Genomic DNA, 20,191 nt, shown 5'->3' with positions numbered 1-20,191 from the left:
CCTTTGACGGGCTCTAAGCTGACCAGCGTGGAGCCTGTTTGGGATTCTTTCTCCCTCTCTCTCTGCCCCTCCCCAACTCACTCACTCACTCTCTCTCTCTCTCTCTCTCTGTGTCTCAAAAATAAATAATAAACCTAAAAGAACAAAGAGCTAAAGCTGAGCAAATCTAGAGGCAGACAGACTTCATGGTGCCATCGAGCTGCGGGGGATACAACAGTGAATGACACAGATGGTAGTCCTGTGTCAGTAAACCCCATGACCCCCACAGGGGAAACAGACAGTAAATAAACACAAAAATCTATAATGTAATGCCAAAGTTACAAAGAAAAATGCATATGTGCATTTATCCCAAGTAACATAATGCAATACAGACATGCATGGAACAAACACACGCACATACATGCACAGGGGGAGGGGAAGCAAAACATCAGAGTAACAAGTGTTTTTATTTTATGTAATCATGACATAATAGGTGGTTTTACTTTTCTTCCACATAATTTTTGGTATTTTAAAATTTAACTATTATTGGGGCGCCTGGGTGGCTCAGTCAGTTGGGCGGCCGACTTCGGCCCAGGTCATGATCTCGCGGTCCGTGAGTTCAAGCCCCATGTCGGGCTCTGTGCTGACAGCTCAGAGCCTGGAGCCTGTTTCGGATTCTGTGTCTCCCTCTCTCTGACCCTCCCCCATTCATGCTCTGTCTCTCTCTATCTCAAAAATAAATAAACGTTAAAAAAAATTTAAAATTTAACTATTATTTATTATTAAAATGAAGAAAGACCACACACCATTATGAAAAAATACTATGAAAATCAGAAAGTTTTAAGTTTTCTAATAGGGTACAGGATACATAGAAAGAAGCTTCCCTTTCAATTACTTGATTAAATGGATCACCTGACCGTAACTGCTAGGTGGAAATTTGTATCCTAGACACTTAAAAATGGGACAGACAAGATGTGTCTGTTAGGAGAAATATGAGAACAAGACAGTCAGGATGTCCCCTGCTCTGGGCTGCCTCTTGGATGAGAGATGTGGAGCTGGGAAGGCCGGGCCAAGAGGTGAGGGAAGTGTACAGGGAGATGCCTTAGAAAGAGCAACACCGGGAGCAGAAGTAGCCTGTCTTTTGGAGAACAGGAAACTCTGGCCCTGCCTGGTCAGACTTGCATCATAAACTTGATGGTTTGAAAGCACCTACATATCGAGGCTGAAGCTGTCTCTCTCACTGCAGTTCAGAGTTCAGGTTGTGGCCCAAAAAGACAAAGGGCTCCGTGTACCAGGGAGGGACGTTGCTGAGTTCAATCTGCAGCTGTCTTCTCTCAGCATTTGCCACTGATCACCTCTCCTTGGCCAGAGGCCGTGGCATTACGAGGATCGAATAGCTAAACACTTACATACATTTAAAATACATTTAACCTTTCTTCCACCGGACCCTGAGCAGCTACAAAACAGCTTTTTCGAATCATGATCTCCTCTTGCTATCTATCTCACTCATTTCTTTTGTCATTTTCTGGCTCAAAATGAAGTTAGTCGTGTCTTCTATATCAATTTCTCTTTTGCTTGCCTCAGGCCAGAATATAGGAAGTGAGATTTTGATTGTTTGACAATATCAATACAGAAAAATTAAATATTGTTCCCCCCAAAGAGATATCAGAACTATTTTAAGAATCAGTTTTATCCGTAAAAATGTTAGAGAAAATAAAAAGTAGCTATTTCCCTACAGGATCCTAACATTTCAGCATTTCCTAGTCATAAAGTTTCTGCTTTAATCTTGTAACCAAATGACCTTCAATAAACGACCTGGAATAGATTATTTAATTCAGCTAGCCTAGGACCCCTTTCATTACGTGTTTGAAAAACAGCTTTAGAAAGTCGAATGCAGGCAAATGTTAATGCTTTTATACATTTTAAAAGGCAGTTTTGTTCCATTCTCAATAACATACAGGTCACTCCTAATGATTACATTCTTCCCCCAGCTAATTTCGAGGCTACAATCTTGCCATATCCATCACTCTTAGATCTGTAGTCAACAAGGCTAAATGTTTGAAAAGAGGACTAGAAAGGGATCAGTATTTTAAATATAAACAAATGTAAACACAGACAAATTAATCCATCTCTCTGGCTTCAACTCTTTATCTTTACAATGAAAGGGATAGGAAATTCGATGGCTACTTTCCTCCCGATTCAAAAATCCCAGGCCTTTGTGATATATTTTCTCAAGGTCAAGTTCACTGTGTTTTTAATTGTAACAGTGAGTTAGTCTAATAAACTAGGCCAGCCATGCCAGCATGTGAATGGAAGAAGGTAAACGAGTGGAGAACTAGTTATTATGTGCACACAGGTAACGTGAAAACTGAAACAACTTGGAAATTTAGAGACATCTTCGCATCCCTTGCTATCTATCCCTAAAAGAATGACCGTGACAGTAGAATGTCAGGGAAAAATAAAAAGGTGCCATCATGAAAGGCCAACAGGAGAGATACTCTGGAGGAAGTGAGACGTGAGGGGTCTATATAAAGCTGTGTGATGAGGCAACCAACGAGGCTCTAGAAATGACTCTACTCACAAAGTCATGCTTTATAATCTTTAGTCTCTCTTATTTTGTGATATATGAATATATGTCAAAAGCTTTAGTTTTACATATTATGAAATATCTGAGTGCTATGCCACAGACTTAATTTCATAAATTATCTTCCCTGTAATATTGTATATCTCACTATATGAAACAGTGGCCATGGTATTTAATCACTGCATTCTCAACTATTATGCATTAGTATTGATTATTATTAAGCTTTTGCCACAGATAGCTCTCCCTATCTGTTCCACATATCTAACTTTAAAAGAGAGAAAAAGAGAGATAGAAAATGAGAAAAGGGACAAATGAGAAAATGACACAGTAGTAAACAGTTATCCGGGTAAACCATGTGACCATTAAAAGCTATGAACATGTCTCCTTAGAAAACCAACAAAGCACTATATGTTTTTGAAAAACAACCTCCAGTATGAGAGATTAGAAATGCCTAGCTCTGAGACTGAATTTGTGATTCCCGTGGCAAAGTATTTCAAACAAGGGTGTCTTTTACCTTATAATGATGGATTTCAAACCCAACATTTAAGCAGTGCAAAAAAAAAAAAAAAAAAAGGGAGAAAGAAAGAAAAGAAAGAAAGAAAAGAAAGAAAGAAAGAAAGAAAGAGAAAAGAAAAGAAAAGAAAAGAAAAGAAAAGAAAAGAAAAAAGAAAAGAAAAGAAAAGAAAAGAAAAGAAAAGAAAAGAAAAGAAAAGAAAAGAAAAGAAAAGAAAAGAAAAGAAAAGAAAGAAAGAAACAGTTTGGCCAAATTTACAAATCCTGATCTGATAATCTTTGATTACAAATGAGCTAATGACATGTTTCATAACAAAAATAAGAAGTAAATGGTTTATCATTAAATAAGTGTCCTCACTGAGCAAAATATTGTCAGACGCATGGGTATATTATTTCTAATTCTCATAAAAACTCTGCAAGGTAAACATCAGAATTTCCATTTAACAGATGGCTAAAGCAATGAATATATATATTTTAAAGTTATCACAAATCTCTCTCTCCCCCTTTCTCTTTCTCTCTCTCTCTCTTTCTCTTTCCTCCTTTCCTCTCCCTCTCCCTCTTTTTTCTCCTTAGGTAGGCAACATAAAATATTTATTATTATGAATAAATAAATCCATCTGGACTGTTGGAAATGTCTAATGCTTAAAGTAATAGACCTATCAGAGAAGATACCTCTTTACATAGGCAATTCCCTCATAATATATATCTAGACTCTTGAGACAAATAAGAAACACATAGAAAAAGACTAGTACTAACAACAACCTGCAGCACACAAGTTTATAGACCATTTTATACCTTCTAGGCGCATATTATAAAGAACAATAAACAAAAGTCAGGATTCATCATCACACACATTTGATAATTTGATACTCTACCATTCTTTTCCATAGCTGAGAAGTCAGAGGCTCAGAGAGGATAAATAATATAGCTATGATCACAAAATTACATAACTCTAGAACCAGAACTAGAACTTTAGTCACTAGACTCCAGGTACAGAGCTCTTTCCACAACACCAACGTGAATCTCACTGTGCTTGTTGGTTCCCAGCCCAAATCTTCTCCTGTAATGGCATTGCTATTTCCCTCTCCTCCTTAACCCACGCTTCCCTCGAATACCTAATATGTGAAAGTCAGGTTTTTGACACATCTTGTTTGAAATATTTCCAAATTTGACTTAGGATTCTATTTGACCTTAAAATTTAAGAAAGGGTTTCCTTCATCTCCCTAGCATGTGACATCCCTCCCCAATAACACAGACCATAACACAGTACATGATGCCCCACATTGGTTCGTATATATTCACTGACTTAAATGCAGAACGAAAATATAGAATTAGAAGCAAACTTAGGCATTGGTCTGCCTCATTTTTCCACCTCAGTATCTAGAGAATCACAGCTAAACGGTAAGTTCTTTTTTTCTCTATTTTGGGATTTCCAATGCCTAATGCAATTCTCTTGTTTCCATACTTTTGAATATAATTTTATCTGAAAATGAACTTTCTTCTCGTTTAACTTGATTTCAATTGTTCTTCCTCTGGCATAGAGAATAAATGATCCCATCTTTTTCATTAAAAGAAAAAAAAAGAAGACAACTCTATTTTTTCAAGAGTATATGAACACCACGTTGACTCATCCATGTTCTCTAAGCAGTTTAGTTCATATCTTTGAGCTGGGACAATGTGGCCATTATGATGCTATTTGCCAGAAAATTCTATCACATGATTTGCCACCATGTCTGACTGTAATAATGGGTTATGTCCAGGGGGCAATTAACTTTTCACAGACATTTGCTTTTATTGAAAATAAACATAAAACAAGACTTAAATGTGACCTTTTGGATTATAACTCTCCTTAAACTGTACATATGTCAAAAAAAGGAAAATCCACTGAACCTGCCATCAGGTTCATCTTCCCTAAATACAACTTCATATACCAAAAACTTGTACCATACCTCCACTCACCACATCCCATTGGCTACTGGATCAGGTCCAAAATTCTTCTAACGGAGGCTCATCCCATACCAGCATCCACATTGTACCGCCATTTTGTCTTCTACTCTTCTTTACAATCTTTTGCTTTAGCTAGAGCAGTCTTCACATTATTCCTTGAAAGCATGGCTTTGTGTATGCCCATCCCCTGTTGAAATAGTTTTATTTCTCTATTCTACCTTTGTAAATCTTACTCTTCTTCCAACTTCCTCTTCCACAGCAAAGTTACTTTCTTAGTCATTACAACACTTTGTACACCCATGGGTCACTTCTGCTTTGCCTCTCAAAGAGACTAGTTGACATGCTGGAAAGAGTATGAGCTCGGAAGCCAAACAATCCATGCATTATATCACATTATATCAAACATGGATTATAATCCTAATCTTCTCATGTACTAATTCCAGGGCCAGGAAAAGTTACTTCACTTCTCAAAGCTTTAACTTTCTCAACTGAGGAATGGAAATAAAATACATCATCTTATTAAAAATAATCTGAAGTGCTACCTTGTAATCCATCTATCACTCAGACAACAAACACTGTTTATATTTTTAATGAAGGCTGTGCATTTTTAAGTTAGGCATAAATCTTAAAAAAAAAAAAACATATGGGGGGGCACAAACTAACACCTGTGTTCTCCTGTTTTAGAATAATCCCATAGCTTCTTTTCCGGAAATAAAAATAAAAATTTAAATACATGACACCAGCCACTCAGGTCAAAACCTTCTTTGGCAGATTTCATAAAGGAGTTTCTTGGTAAGATCGTGAACCTAAAAATAAGTCGCTGCAGTGAAAGTACAAATAGTCCATCCATTATATCCGCACCATCAGCCAGCAGTGTGACGGTGACAGTGTGGGTGTGGGCATACAAATATTTGGTTTCGAAGGAAAAAAAATCTGCCAAGAAATATATTCTGATTATGATGAGTGAGCATATTGCCACCTAAGGGAGATCAGAGACTACTAAATAAAAAGCAGTTCTCATCATCTTTTGAACCTTTTAACTACTAATGATTGGGTTCTTTGCTGATGATGCAGAACAACTTTTCAAGCTGATTAATAGGTCATGTGTGTAGAAGAGGCACCCCTGTTCATAAAACAATTATGCTAATCCTCTCATTTTTTTTCAAAAATTATGAATAATGTAATCTTTCAAGAATATGGGTGTTGGTTGCAGATGGCATTTGTGTATTACTTGCCGAACTCATTAACATTTTTGAATTTCACATATTTTATCCTCACAACCCCATGAGAACTTTAATATGGGGATTATCACCCTCTATTTAAAACTGGCAAACAAAGATTCAGAAGCAACGTGGAGGCCTGCCCAAGGTCAAACAGCTAGTTAAGAGGAGACAGTATTAGAATTTTGATTTTCTAAATGAGTACTCTTTTCAAAGACTCAGTAAGTAAATATTTCCACATTTCATAAAAGTAAAGGAAATCTTTCTTTACTGGAAAGTCTCAACTTCATTTGACTCATTTTAGATGTTTACATTGGCAATACTGTTTTAGCTTGTGCCTATACAAATTCAAAAGTTGCTCATTTTCCTGAGTAGATCGATAAAATGAGTCAATGTTTGATAATGACTAGAACAAAATTAACAAAACCATTCTTGTGTTTGGCCAGTGCAGATATAATGGCCTGGATGCATATTGTCTCTGTGCCTAAATAACAACACAGGATATTCTATTTTTGTGAGGATCTTAAACAACGTTGTATCTGAATGAATGCCAAGCAGCAGGCCACAGACTAGATATTAGTGGTCTATGAAGTTTTTCACCAAGTATAACCCAGAATGTAAAAGGTATTTATGAGCCACTTTATGGGTACAAACATTAATATTCAAATCCAGGCGCAGAGAAAAGTAGCTGATTTCCATAAATGAGAATATGGATGAGGGGAGTCGCTAAAGTGTGAACTCAAAAACAGGAGACAATGTAATGACTGACGTTTACTTCTGATTGCAAAAGTAGTTCCTTTCAGATAAAAGGATTCTAACTCTGTAACCTCTGACTTAATGTCATTCAATTTCTCATCTGGGTTGTACCTATTACAGTCAAAACATTTGCCCAACTCTATTTATGCCACCCAACCAACATTCATCAAACCTTAAAATGGTCATAGAAATTAGCAGGTTCCTAATCAACATGTGAAAGTTAAAAATAATTGTAGCCCAGCTCAGGGAAGTTATAGTCAGTTTCTCATTTTATGTTATATGAATTACATCTGTTTAAAGATATTATAGAAGACATTCATGCATCTGGTGGAAAGCTAGATTACATAGTATTCAAGGTCCCCTCTAATTCTCAAATTCTTTGATTCTACTCATTATACCATTTGTGGTCTCTTATTTTGTAAATAATGAAAGGAAACAGAAACATAAAGTAAAATTAAGACAGCCGCTGTTATTGTACCTAAAACATGAGTTCATGATTCTAAACTCAAAATATAAGCTCCAATAAAATTCAAATTCAAATTTAGATACAAGTACTATGAAAGGATGTAAAACAATCAAAAGCATTGACCTTCAAATTTTTTGGCCACACAATGGGGTTAGCATCCTTAATAAAGACATATGTGAAACTGAGAAATGCAAGAATTTTGATCCTAGGGAATATCAACTACATGTCCCATCAGTGAGAAATTTTTAGACTGAGCAAAGGCAAGGAAGAGTAACTTGGTAATCTTGTTCTCTGAACATAGAACCATCTCTTTTCTGTGACGTCTGGCCAGATACCGAACAACTGCCTCAGTTGCTCAACCAGTATAATTGTACACATATTTTGAAATATATTTAAAAATGGATTCACAAAACTTTTTCGTGTATTTCCAGAAGAAATGCACAAAATTGAATGAGCTTAACTTAGGTATCAATTATCAATGATTAAAGAGAAGCACTGTCACATATTAAGATAATTCTAACAATTCCTTATTGTTATTAATAAAGTGATGCCTCATTTTGCCAAAGAAATCTTTGTTAAGTTGGGTATAAATTCAATTTATGTATTAACTCAATTAGCATAAAATGAATGAATCATTTTTGAGAGATTCCTCCAGGAAATACTTTTACAAATTAATTCTGCTTACTAGTCCAGATTTTTCTAAATGCCTTTATTTACAGTGAGGTAATTTTCTGGGAAATTAGTTTATATACCTTAAGAACATATATCACTTGAGTATTTGTAAAATAAACTCTAGAAATGGTCTAAGAATGCAGAGAACCTTGCTTTGTAATAAAAAATCATAACATTACTATAATCTACACATACATAGTCAAGACATTATATGCTATTTTCTAGCAACTGTTAGAAAGCTATAAAGCATATAAAGATGAAATTTGCCTCTAACAGAAAACTGCATCCTTAAAATGCCAAAAATGCAAAATAAAAGACCTCAAATCAACCTTTAATGTTTTGTCATGCAATTAGCTATAGCACATTGGCACAAGATTTTTAGATTGTTTTGCTTTGCCATGTTTTTTAATCAGGTTACCAGTTTTACATGTCCTATAAGCAATGGGCCTGATAAAGCAGTATGATATTATTAATAAACGCCTTTACACTGGCTTAATACAAGTCAATAGGAATAAAAACATATATACTAAGAATTTAGAATGGCAACATTTGAACTGAATATAAATTACGTGATTATCGACCATTTATGAATCAGTCTGATCAATTACACTGCCTTAAAGGTCTTTGGGCATTTTTCCCAAGCCAAGTTTCTCTTCTAAGTTATCGTTGGTACAAGGTGCGATGACTTTCAGGCATCAATTAATATAAATTGAAAGCAGGCAAAGTATTAATTAAACATGACACTCTGATTATTTAAACCTTCTATTAAAGTTGATTATTCAGACCATGCTGATAGCCTGTTCTTCAAAAATGACTGATGATATCAAGCTTTACTGACTTTCACCAAGTCTACTATTTCCAACTCTTCAAGACAGAAGGAATAAATGAAGTGAGAAGAACACTGGAACAAGTCTAATAGACAAACTGACTAATCTCAGACCCCCAAGGTCAAAGAAAAGCAATTCATTTCTTGGCTTTCATCAACACAAGACATGATTTATCAATTGAAGGGCAGGATTACAAACATTATACATCTCAATGATATGTTCTTTGCACTGTGTAACTTTGTGAACAATGATAGATTGCACTGTCGCCACACAAATAATGTCATAAGGCAAAACTCATTATATTTGCAAATAAAAACACTGATTTTTAAAAACAAATGTACACATTACCAATCATTACTACTACCCATTTCATTTCATGGGGGGACATTTTAAATTTCAGAGATTCTTTGGGATTCTATCACCTTCATGATCCAAACTTTGGACATTCCAACTCCTCAAAATACTATTTTTACTCTTAGAGAGTCAGCCACCATGCCATAGATAATTTTTAAATGTAACATTTTTATATTATTACAAAAGTTTCAGTGATAATTACTGTCATTTTACATAAATATGTTAAATGCCTCTTAAAAGATTGCTACTCCCATAGATCCAAAGCCACTCTTAGAAAACATTATAAAAGGACACTGGCAACATTTTTAACATTATAAATGTAATCATATAGCAGGGATTTTGCCCCAATTTTTAGGATTAGTGCTTTACAAGCTTTAAAGAGGAACTGAGACCTAACAGAAGAAAGAAGTCATGAGCTAGTTATTTTGATTCCATGAATCTCTCAGTTTACCTCTCACTTGTGGTAACACTTAGGGAACTGTTCTGTAAGTCATTCTCATAATAGCAGTTCAGAAATGACTCCATAGAGTGATGTTAGGTAATCTGAAAAAATCGCCACTGAAATTAAAGTATATGTAAAGGGCAGTCAATTGTGATCATGAAACCTCATTCTACATTCTATATATTTTAAATCACATTGTTATTTTCAGTGATCTAAATTAATGATCACTTTTTCTATTAGGGCACAATTGTAGCAAAATTTTATTGCCTAGGTGGAGAAGGATAGTAAAAGGTGTTGTATGTTCAGCTGATGATTCATTTCACCAGCTGCCAGAAAGTTACACGTTGCAGCACACCTGGACACATGCACCCGTGACTGATTGGGAAACACATTTATCTTGGCATGTCACAAAGGAGATGGAATTCTAATTACTCTCCCTTGTAACTAAATACATTTTGGAGCTGTATCTACCTACAAAATAATACAAATTACACATCTGGATGAGGTTCACATAATTTTACCATGTGTTCTCTAAGTTCAACCATAAATATTTCCCAAATCATTCCTTGTGTTTAAAAAATAAGATTTAGTTTTAAAAGACCTGGACTGATTGCCAACATTACAGAGAAATGTTATTTTTTTTTAATTAAGACACTTGAATACGTTGCTTAAAAGCTTGAACTTCTTTAGTTTGATAAATACACAGTACAAATTTAATCTTTACTTTTCATTAAGGGGATTTTGTGGATTTCTCATATTCTGACTTTGAGAAAATAAATTTGTTAGCTAAATTTTACACAGAATCATTCAGACAAAAACTGAATATCTGAGTACCTTGTATAACAGAACAAAAAGGTACCAGAGGTTTCCTTCTTCACCTTAAGTATTAGCAATTATTAATTATCTCGATCCCAAATTCCACAGATTCTTACTTAATTTCTCCGGAGAAGTTCCTTAGTTTAAGACCTTAAAATATCAAATTAAAAGTATTCTAGGAATATTTAATGAATTTTGCAAAATCATAATTTCCAGAAAATGAAAACATTTTATCTGGTATAACCAGTGATAATAATCAGTCTAAATCAGTTTTGATAGCTACTTTTAAATTATTATAAACCTCTTATTTTCTCTAAATATAAAATGTTATATGAAATCTGTACATAAAAATAGGAGAGATCATAAAATACATATTCAATTTCAGTGCTGAAAGTTTATAGAACAGGCTTCAACAGGTGTGAAATACTTTTCATTTTTCTTTCAAAAACACTGAAGAGAGAGAATTGGCTAGGATATTGTCGCTTAGGAAATACTCTTATGTGAGTAACATTTTATGTTGTTCTTACAATCAGGAAATATAATTATAGTAACAACAACCAATTATGTAGTGATTAAAAAGTACAGTCCCTAAACTAAGTACTTTATACGTATTAACTCATCGCCACAACCCAATGAGGTAAGCGCTACAATTATTCTCTTTTCGAGATGAGGAAACTTCTTTGCAACAACAAAAAAACCACTGAATCCATACATCACTGTTCTTTAGTAGTTGTACATACTGAATCACAGACATTATCAATGTGTGAAAATAAGACCCTTAAAAAAGAAAGAGAGAGAGAATCTTGAAAAGCATACTATTCTTGTAGAATACATCAGAAATTCAGATCAGGGTAATTATGGCATAAATAGGTTTAAAATATACTCAATATACACAAGAGTAGTGTATACACAGCAAATAGACCTATATTTAAACCGTTAAATACCATTACAGGAGAACATGAGCTATCTCTACGCCATCGATGTACCATACAATAAATGTTACATTATAGGTCACATCCACAAACCTACAGTTTGCCTTTTTTTCATAAGAAATATTCTCCAATACTAGTTTTTAGTAACTAGACTCTTTAAAATGCCTTTAAACTTAAAAGACATAAACCATAGTAATCTCTTTTTTGCAATGGAAATCCAATAAATATTTTACATATATAAAATCTAGTAAGAACAGCCTTTTCTCTGTGTTGCCATTTACACACTTCTCAAAAATAGTAAAAACAGGGCAACCTATTTACCTGTGTCATCAATAGATTTAGAGCTATAAAGTGGCTTCTCATTTCAAAGGAATGCTAGAAGATACTAGTTCCCGGTAAATGCGTGTACTGTACCACAATTCCAGTTCTAAATATGAAAGTACTATCATAAATTTCTCATATTTCTCAATAAAATAAACTTTTCACATGTTTAAATTACATATTTACTTGTGTCACGGTTGAATCAGATGGTATAAAACGTCATTTCAACCTTAGTTGCTGGTGTGTGTGTGTTCAAAATTCTGACGTGGTACTTTGCCAGATCTAACTGGCTTACCATCTCCTGACAGACAGACATAGTCCCAGGATTTCTCAGTCTACCTTAAAGTGAATGTTGAACACTTGAGCCTCGTCTCTGATGTCTAGGCAATTTTATACTGACTCGTCTTTGTACATGTTTTGTTTCTCAGAAGTCTTTCTCCCTTTCCCCTCTCTCTCTCTCTCTCTCTCTCTCTGTCTCTCTCTCTCTCTCTCTCTCTCTCTCTTTCATTCTTTCCTGTTTTTTTCCTCCCCTGAAAAATACCTGTTTATCATTTGAGACTCGGTATAGGTATATCCCCCTAGACAGAGTTAAGTGTTTCCTCCTTTACTCTCTGTCAGAGGAGTAAATAATCTATGATGGCATCATACTATGTTACTTTCATTTGTTTACACATTTGACTAAGTGGCTAGACCATAAAATCTTAAATATAAGTCATGTAAGAAATTTCTACCACAATGGTTGAAATATGGTAGATGTATAATCAATGTCAGATGAATTAAATTACTTTATAATTCTGTCCCTATCTTACACTGTACTTCTTAAAATTTCCCTCTTCTGCCCATAGGTTATGCTGTTTTGCTGTATAAAGTCAAGCGTTTGTATGCAAATCACAAAATACATTTGTCTAAGTTCTGAATTAAAAATAATTCATCTTAGGAATATTATATAAATCATCATCAAATTACTTAATCACCAAAAGTATTACCTAGGAACAAAAAGTAAAAGCAATCATCTAGCTACTAAAATTTGTAAGTTCTTATAATATTCTACAGTCACTTCTAGGCTTTCATAACTAATTGTTCATTAACTGCATTATTCTCTTTAATAGAATAGTTATGAAAAAACTCACATGAATTATTAGAAATAATCCATTTTTGGAGCTCATGTCTTACAGAACATTTATGGGCAGCTGACTTATCATATGCTAACATATGTAACATATGTAGACTTTTATGAAATTGGTTATCTAAAACATAACTATATGATAACTTTATATTTTCAGGTTATCAGATAATTTAGTCTTGAATGTGGAATATACAATAAAGTTGTTTACATATAATCTGTAACAAAGTCAAATAAAATTTTATCTCCCTGAGAAAATGATGATGATAATGATAATGATGATGATGATAAAGTTAATTAGCCCACACTAAGGATCTTCTTTAGGTCTACTTTTTCAACTCTATAATCTTACATTTTATTCCTCATAAATATTTCAGAATAAATATGGCCACTTACTTCTCAGGATTTTCTACTTCTTCCGTAACAAAGTTGAGATAAAACCTAAAAAGATATAAATGAATTATAAATTATCAATATATTTTATGACTATAAACCAAAGTTTCAAGTTTTAAATATCTACAATCAAACTCAGAATTATAAAAAATTATAAACAAATAACTATTGTGAGATGAAAATCTCCAATACTCAAAAGCCCCAACAAATCATTTTTCTATTAAGCCATATTTCTTATTTTTCTTATTTTTTTATTTTTTTGTTTTTTAAATGTTTATTTATTTTGAGAGAGAGAGAGCGCGCTCATGGGGGAGGGGCAGAGGGAGAAAGGGAAAGAGAATCCCAAACAGGCTCCACACTAAGCATGGAGTCTGACATAGGACTCAATCTCACTATCGTGAGATCATGACCTGAGTCAAAATCAAAAAGAATCAGGTGCTTAACCAACTGGGCCACCCAGGCTTCCCCAGTTATTTTTTATTTTTTAATATTTTTACAGAGGTATAACATATGAATATTTAAGTGCACAAATCTTAATGTATAATTTGGTGAATTTTTACATATTTATATACCCATGGAACCAACAAAAAGATCAAGAGATAAAACATTCCTAGAACCCTAGAAGGTTTCCTTATCACCTTTTCTAGTCAATATCATCTCTTTCATTCTCTTGTAAAGGCAACCATTATTCTGACTTTTGCTAAGTCAGAATAATGACCATTGCTAAATTTTGTTTGTTTCATCACACTAGACTAATATTTGCCTGCATAACTATTACACAATATTTATTATTTTGTGTCTGGATTTTTTTTCTGAGCTTTATTTTCATGAGCCTCACCCATGCTGTTGTATGTAACAATAATTCATTATTTTTATTGATGTTTTCTATTGTACTGTTACAGTATACATTCTACTGTTGATGGTTTTGGATTACTTCCAATATATAGCTATTATGAATAGATACCATAAATATGCCTATGCATGTTCTTTCGGGGACCAGGCAATCATTTCTGTTCGGCAAATACTCAGAATATAATCACTGAGTCAACAAGTGGATGTATGTTTACAGTCAAACTATTTTTTTCCATTTTTGCATTCCCAGCAATATAGGAGATTATCACGTGTCAGCCACTAGGGAAAACAAAGTGGGAAATCCACACTAATTCTCCTCAAGGAGCTCATAGTATATACAGTGGAGCATAGACTCGTGCAATGTAGCATAGGAGCCAGTGCTGGAGTGTGCACAGGGTACCATGGGAGCCAGAGGCAAGGTCTAACCCAGACTGGCAATTCAGGGAAGATTTTCTAGAGAAGCCATCACCCAAGTTGAGTCCTCAAAAATGCTTAACGTCTAGCCCTAGTGAAGTGGTATAAGAACATTCCAGACTGAGTATAGCACACAAGCACAGGGGTGGAAGCCACAGTTTAGTATTTTGCAGCTCAAAGTGTGTCAGGGGTAGTGAGAACAGACTTTAAGTACCAGATGGCCTTAGGCTTCAGGAATCCAGATTTTAGTAGTGGTGGCAGGTCAATCAAAGCTTATAGGACAATAGAAGTGTGACAATAGCATTTCTCAGTTTTAGAGTTCATGGCTTCATACTTGCACACAAGGGCAAGTAGGAACCGACAACAGGATCAAAGATAATAGATTCTTAATCTTCACTTCTTCCTTTCAATTCACTGTTTTCTGGTATGTGCCTATCCAGATCCTCAAGTCACAAGACTATGAAGTTGCATTTTTAGACATACAGTCATTACACGATAAGTGGATAACTAAACAGCAGAACATTTTGGACACTCTTCCCAAGTCCTGAACGCTTTTCTGGGTCCCTTACATGACAAAAAGTATTCTAGGCACAAAATAGTTCACTTTCAAGTTTGATAAGATTACAAATATCCCCCTAAAGTTATGGCCCTAGAGAAAGAAATTCAGATTCCTTTCCTTGACTTTGTGACTCTACTCACCCCACCCAGAAATGTCTACCACCTTGCAACCTTGACTTCTTTTTCCAATCTAAAGGGATTGTTGGATACTCTTTTAAGCCCTTATAGTTCTTTTTCAAGGTTCTAAGATGTATGACCGAGGCAGACTCCATCCTCAAACAAGCATATATAGATAATTTAATTGCGAAGATGGGAAAGCTAAGAGATCATAACGGGAGAGTGAAACATATGAAGACAAAGACATTTCTCTTCTTCATTTCATACATTTAGGGCATTTCCACAAAATAAAAAAAAGTCATATTTTCAAAACACTTTTCTGTTCTCTTATTCCATGGAAGATAAAATAGCTATTAATATAGGTACACAGAAGCTTGGGTCTATAAGTATGAATTTTCTATAACCTAAAACCAAACGGCTAGAATATTAGCCCAACAGACTTTAATATCAAGTATGTCATAGCTTAAAACAAGAATGAGAAAACCTGTCTTATCCCATCTTTATAAAAACCCATCTAAATTCACAAGTAGAAAGTTGATGTTCATGGTTGTTAAACACTAGATAATAAGCTCCAAATGGAGTCACTTATGCTAAGCTCCACAACACCAAGCCAAGGCAATTATAGTTTCAACTCTCCCAATAACGGAATTTTAAACCAGCCACTCAGGAATCACTTGATTAGTACTAGTTAGGTAATCTGCCTGATAGATCTCTGTCATCGTTTAAATGAAAGTAACCTTGCAAAAACCAACTGCTTTTTTGCCTATACTAACTTCTTTGTTCCTGCTCCCTTCTGCCTATAAAAGTCTTTCATTTTGTACAGTTCCTCTGAGCTCCATTCTATCTGCTAGATTAAATGCTGCCTGATTCAAATTGATTTTTGCTCAAATAAAGTCTTAAAAATTTTAATACGCTTCAGTTTATCTTTTAACAAGGTGAAGACATCTAATATTTTAAGGACTGTGTCTTAAGTAGAAACATTTGAATAGCTGACAGAACAGTAGCAGTAAAGGTGATCTAAAAAGTTAGCAGCCAAGGATATTTTTTAATGACTGGAGAGTAAGTTTCTAAAAATAGAGGCTGTAGTTATACCAGGAAGGCAAGTAACAATCAATACTTATATCTGGAATATGCACTCTGAGGGATTTCATGTGTTTGTTATAAGGCCAAAGCAATGGGAAATACAGGAAGAACATGCAGGGGAAAAAAGAAAGAAAAAAAATCCCCCCAAAATGAAACAAAACACACACACACACACACACACACAGAGAGAGAGAGAGAGAGAGAGAGAGAGAGAGAGAGAGAGAGGTTTCCAGGCTTCTCACGTCAAAAATATCCAGTTCCTTCTTAATAGGTGTTTTAGAAACTGGTGTTTTCCAACAATGTTTACAGCAAGAAAGGAAATATTTGTGGGGGGAGGGGGGGGGGAAGGCCACAATTTCAAATATTTGCCATAGCTCCAGAGAATAGAGAAAAGGAAAAGGCTGGGTGGGGGTGCAAAGGAGAAAGCTTCCTATTTTGGTCCAAACATTCACATCCTATGGGAAATACACCTTTATGCTCTCCTAGTTTCCAGCAATGAGTCCATAGCATTCTCTTTGCTGTACATCTCCTCAAGGCCTCTAGAGAATGTTCACAAGATCTATTGTTTCAGCTCTTCCATAATTGTGTATAAAAAGCACCACAAAGCTGTGAATGCATCCCAGTACCCAACTATGTGAATTATTTTAAAAAGAAGCTTATTCTTTAGATTAGATTTGACACAATGGTACAAAATAATCCCAGCAGGTGCTTTCGAAAGACTAAATCCACTAGAGGATAGGATTTAAAAGGGAGAAGAAAGACACCGGAAAACTTTCTATTACACAGTTTAAAAAAAAAATCCCACCAAGCAATATTTAGCTTTGGATCAGGATATGGGACTGAAATTGGTTGAGTTCCCTTGGGCCACAGGGAACACTGGCAGACCTATCTCTCTGAATGCAGCCATTGGCGATGATATTAAAGTTGCTCTGACCCAACTCTGTGACCTGGCTGGGTTAATGATTTCTTTCCCCCTAATCATGTTTCTGTGAAGGAGTTTTCATCATTCTAAAAAGGTTCTGCACTCCTCATGGCCAAAAGCCTACTTTATTCAGACCCAAGGTTTGGCAGGATCTTTTTCCCATTCACCATGGAGGAGTTGAATTGCTAACAGAGCAAGGCCTCCTGGACAACAAAGGTCTTGCTGCTTTTACTTACACCCTAGGTGGTTGAGTTCTGATGACAGTGGCTGCTTCTGTCTGACTTATTTGCAATGCCTCCCACACTTTTTGTTTGCATCAAACGTTGTCACAGCAGCAGCACAGAGAGCAGAGGCTCATTTACAGTGCCTCATTTATAATTCCGCCACCTAGTCTTGTAATTATACCGTGAAAGACAGACAGAGGTCAGAGAGGCAGGATCACATTTGGGAAGGGAATAAATACCCCTCTCTGTGAACTCTTTTAGTCTCCATCTTGTTCCATTTACAGCCAGATATTAACTTTTCCTCTGGAACTCCAAACCGACAGACTGTTTCTTCTAAACACAGCTTCCTTTTTCTAAGACTGATGGCCATAGATTAACAACCAGATTATTTCTGCCAATCCACAAAGCAGCATTCAGGTAGCATAAAAACCTTGTTATAGAAATACAGTTACTTATCTATCTCTCCACAAACCACTTGTATCAGATAACATTCCATTTAAAATCCTGGCCTTCATTTCTAGTACTAGAATTGATCCCTTAAGAATATGAGAAAATCAACAGTTTTCTGTTCTTTAAAATTGGGAGTGGATATGAGGATTATATGCGTAAAAGTATAAACAAAAGTTCACGTAAACCCCCTTTCCCTGTAAACAGAAATTGAAATAAACTTCTAGGCCCAAGATAGGGCCACTCAGTCCCCAAACACCAACTCTGGGATCTATCTTTATTTCCTTGTTCCTTATTCATTTTCTATCTTTCTCTTTCTTGTTCCTTATTCTTTGAAACAATTCTAAGAATTCTAATTAATTCTAATTTAAGCCCATCCTATAAACGTTCCCTGTCTTCCATCCCATTTTGCACTTCTCTGGACTCTTGAAAGTGGAGACTGCCCACTTCATGAATTGCTAAAGAAAGTTGATCCGTATCACCTAAATTGCTTTCTTAAATCCTTTTAACGAGAGGCACATGTTGGGTTCAGCATCAATCAAACAAAATATTCAGATAATAAGATAATTCAAAATGAAAAGAGTGAGAGAAATGGAGAAATCGATCAGCTCTCAAAAGCCTACAGAAGTGGAGAAGGTTTGCTCTACATGAAGCAGGTGACCCGAATATTTGGTGCTGGTAGTGGGAGAGTGAGTTGGGTAGAAGAGTATTTTAAGATTCCGTGGGAACAGATGCATGGTAGTCACAGGCAAAAGAAACTTCATTCAATAGAATTAATCAAATCTCCCTTGTGACTATCTCCACATTCCACATTCCTGAGTGAATATTGCTGGGCTCCCAACACTTGGCTCTAGCTGAAAGCTTCTATCACTTCCCCACTTCACTCTGGTCTCTGGGTGCCCTTCCCAGTAGCTTGGCTGCTGCCCCAGGGCACCAGAGCTTTGATCCAAGCTGAATGGCCATAGAATAGTTGATTCTGCTACGAACCCTGTGATCACAACTCTGTTCTCTCTGCCCAGCATCACATTGTGCTTTGGACAAAAATAAAAAGATTTCAAATATACTGTGTGATTCAAGATTAACACACACAATGGCTATAAGAATATTTCTTGAACATACAAATATTTTACACTATACTACTTAGAGCTACAATCTTTGAATGTCTTTCAAAAGCTAGGTTAAAGTTTTTTTTAAGTTCCTGTACCCTCCTGATTTTCCTGTAATGCTATATTTTCATAATTCATTGAGATTTATATGGTAAACATTCCATTTATTTTGAAATACATCTTTATATTCCATGCACTAGCTGGAAGGTACGAATCTAAACAGTAAAGGAATGAAAGTACATTTTATTTGCATTTGTAATGCAGTTACATAATTTTTGAGCTAGTGTGGTTTCCTGATACTATTTTTATGTTTATAGAACACTCTTACAGCTAAAATTGTACAACTAGTAGCTCCAAAGATAATAATGAGATTTTTGCCACTAATTATGCCAAAACTGTGAAATTTAATTTTACTGCAAAGATTTTGATGCTTGAGCAATACTTTGCTACATGGTGGGCTTTCTCGTAATAGTCACTTCAACTGAATCTTACATCGATAAAATTTAATTAGAGAAAAATCCCATTCTTATCCATGAGTATTGTTATTCAAGTTATTGAATAAAGTAAGGCATAAATTAGAAACAAAGTTCTAATGCTTCAACCAGAATGGTTATCACAGTTGGAAAGCACAAAGGCAATGTACCCATGGCAGAGTGATTTTAATCATTTTTGCTGCATACTTTATTTTTCAAATGTGGAGGAAATTTTAAGGAATTTGTAAGAACCAGTAAAACGTAGATTATCTAGTATGCCTGATTTCATTATCTTAGTTTTCCTACCCTGCCTTTAGAGCATCATTTTACCTCCTGGGTACATCTTACTTTTTTCTATATCTGAATTATTTCATTCTCATGGGAAAGCAGAGAAAAATCAATTAATCACTATTCACAAACAACCTTGGAGCTTCAGCTGAAAGGCCTTTTGACAAGCAAAGAACTCATCTCTAATTTCCCGTGGCACTGTTATGTCCTCACTGATACAGACTTCTAAGTGATTTGTATTGGTTCTTAATGTTAGCAAGCCCTCTTGCTCATAGACCCCAGCAGTTAAAACCGGAAATAGATAAGACCATTTAACTCATTCTCTAACTAAAACCCATTGTGCTTATTTCTTATCGCACTTT

General features: G+C 35.1%; 1 protein-coding gene across 1 annotated transcript in view; it reads right to left on the bottom strand.

Moving 5' to 3' along the window:
• SLC7A11 (solute carrier family 7 member 11) overlaps positions 1-20,191 on the bottom strand; it is an 81,832-nt gene that overhangs the window by 39,762 nt on the left and 21,879 nt on the right. The window contains exon 6 of the mRNA XM_045467419.1: positions 13,349-13,393. Coding sequence (XP_045323375.1) covers positions 13,349-13,393 — 45 coding nt within the window. The remainder of the gene's footprint in view (positions 1-13,348; positions 13,394-20,191) is intronic.

This window comes from Leopardus geoffroyi, chromosome B1 (genome assembly GCF_018350155.1).
Source record: "Leopardus geoffroyi isolate Oge1 chromosome B1, O.geoffroyi_Oge1_pat1.0, whole genome shotgun sequence".
In the NCBI taxonomy this organism is placed as follows: domain Eukaryota; kingdom Metazoa; phylum Chordata; class Mammalia; order Carnivora; family Felidae; genus Leopardus; species Leopardus geoffroyi.
The sequence above is the reverse complement of the archived record's forward strand: the minus strand, read 5'-3'. Positions and strand labels throughout refer to the sequence as shown.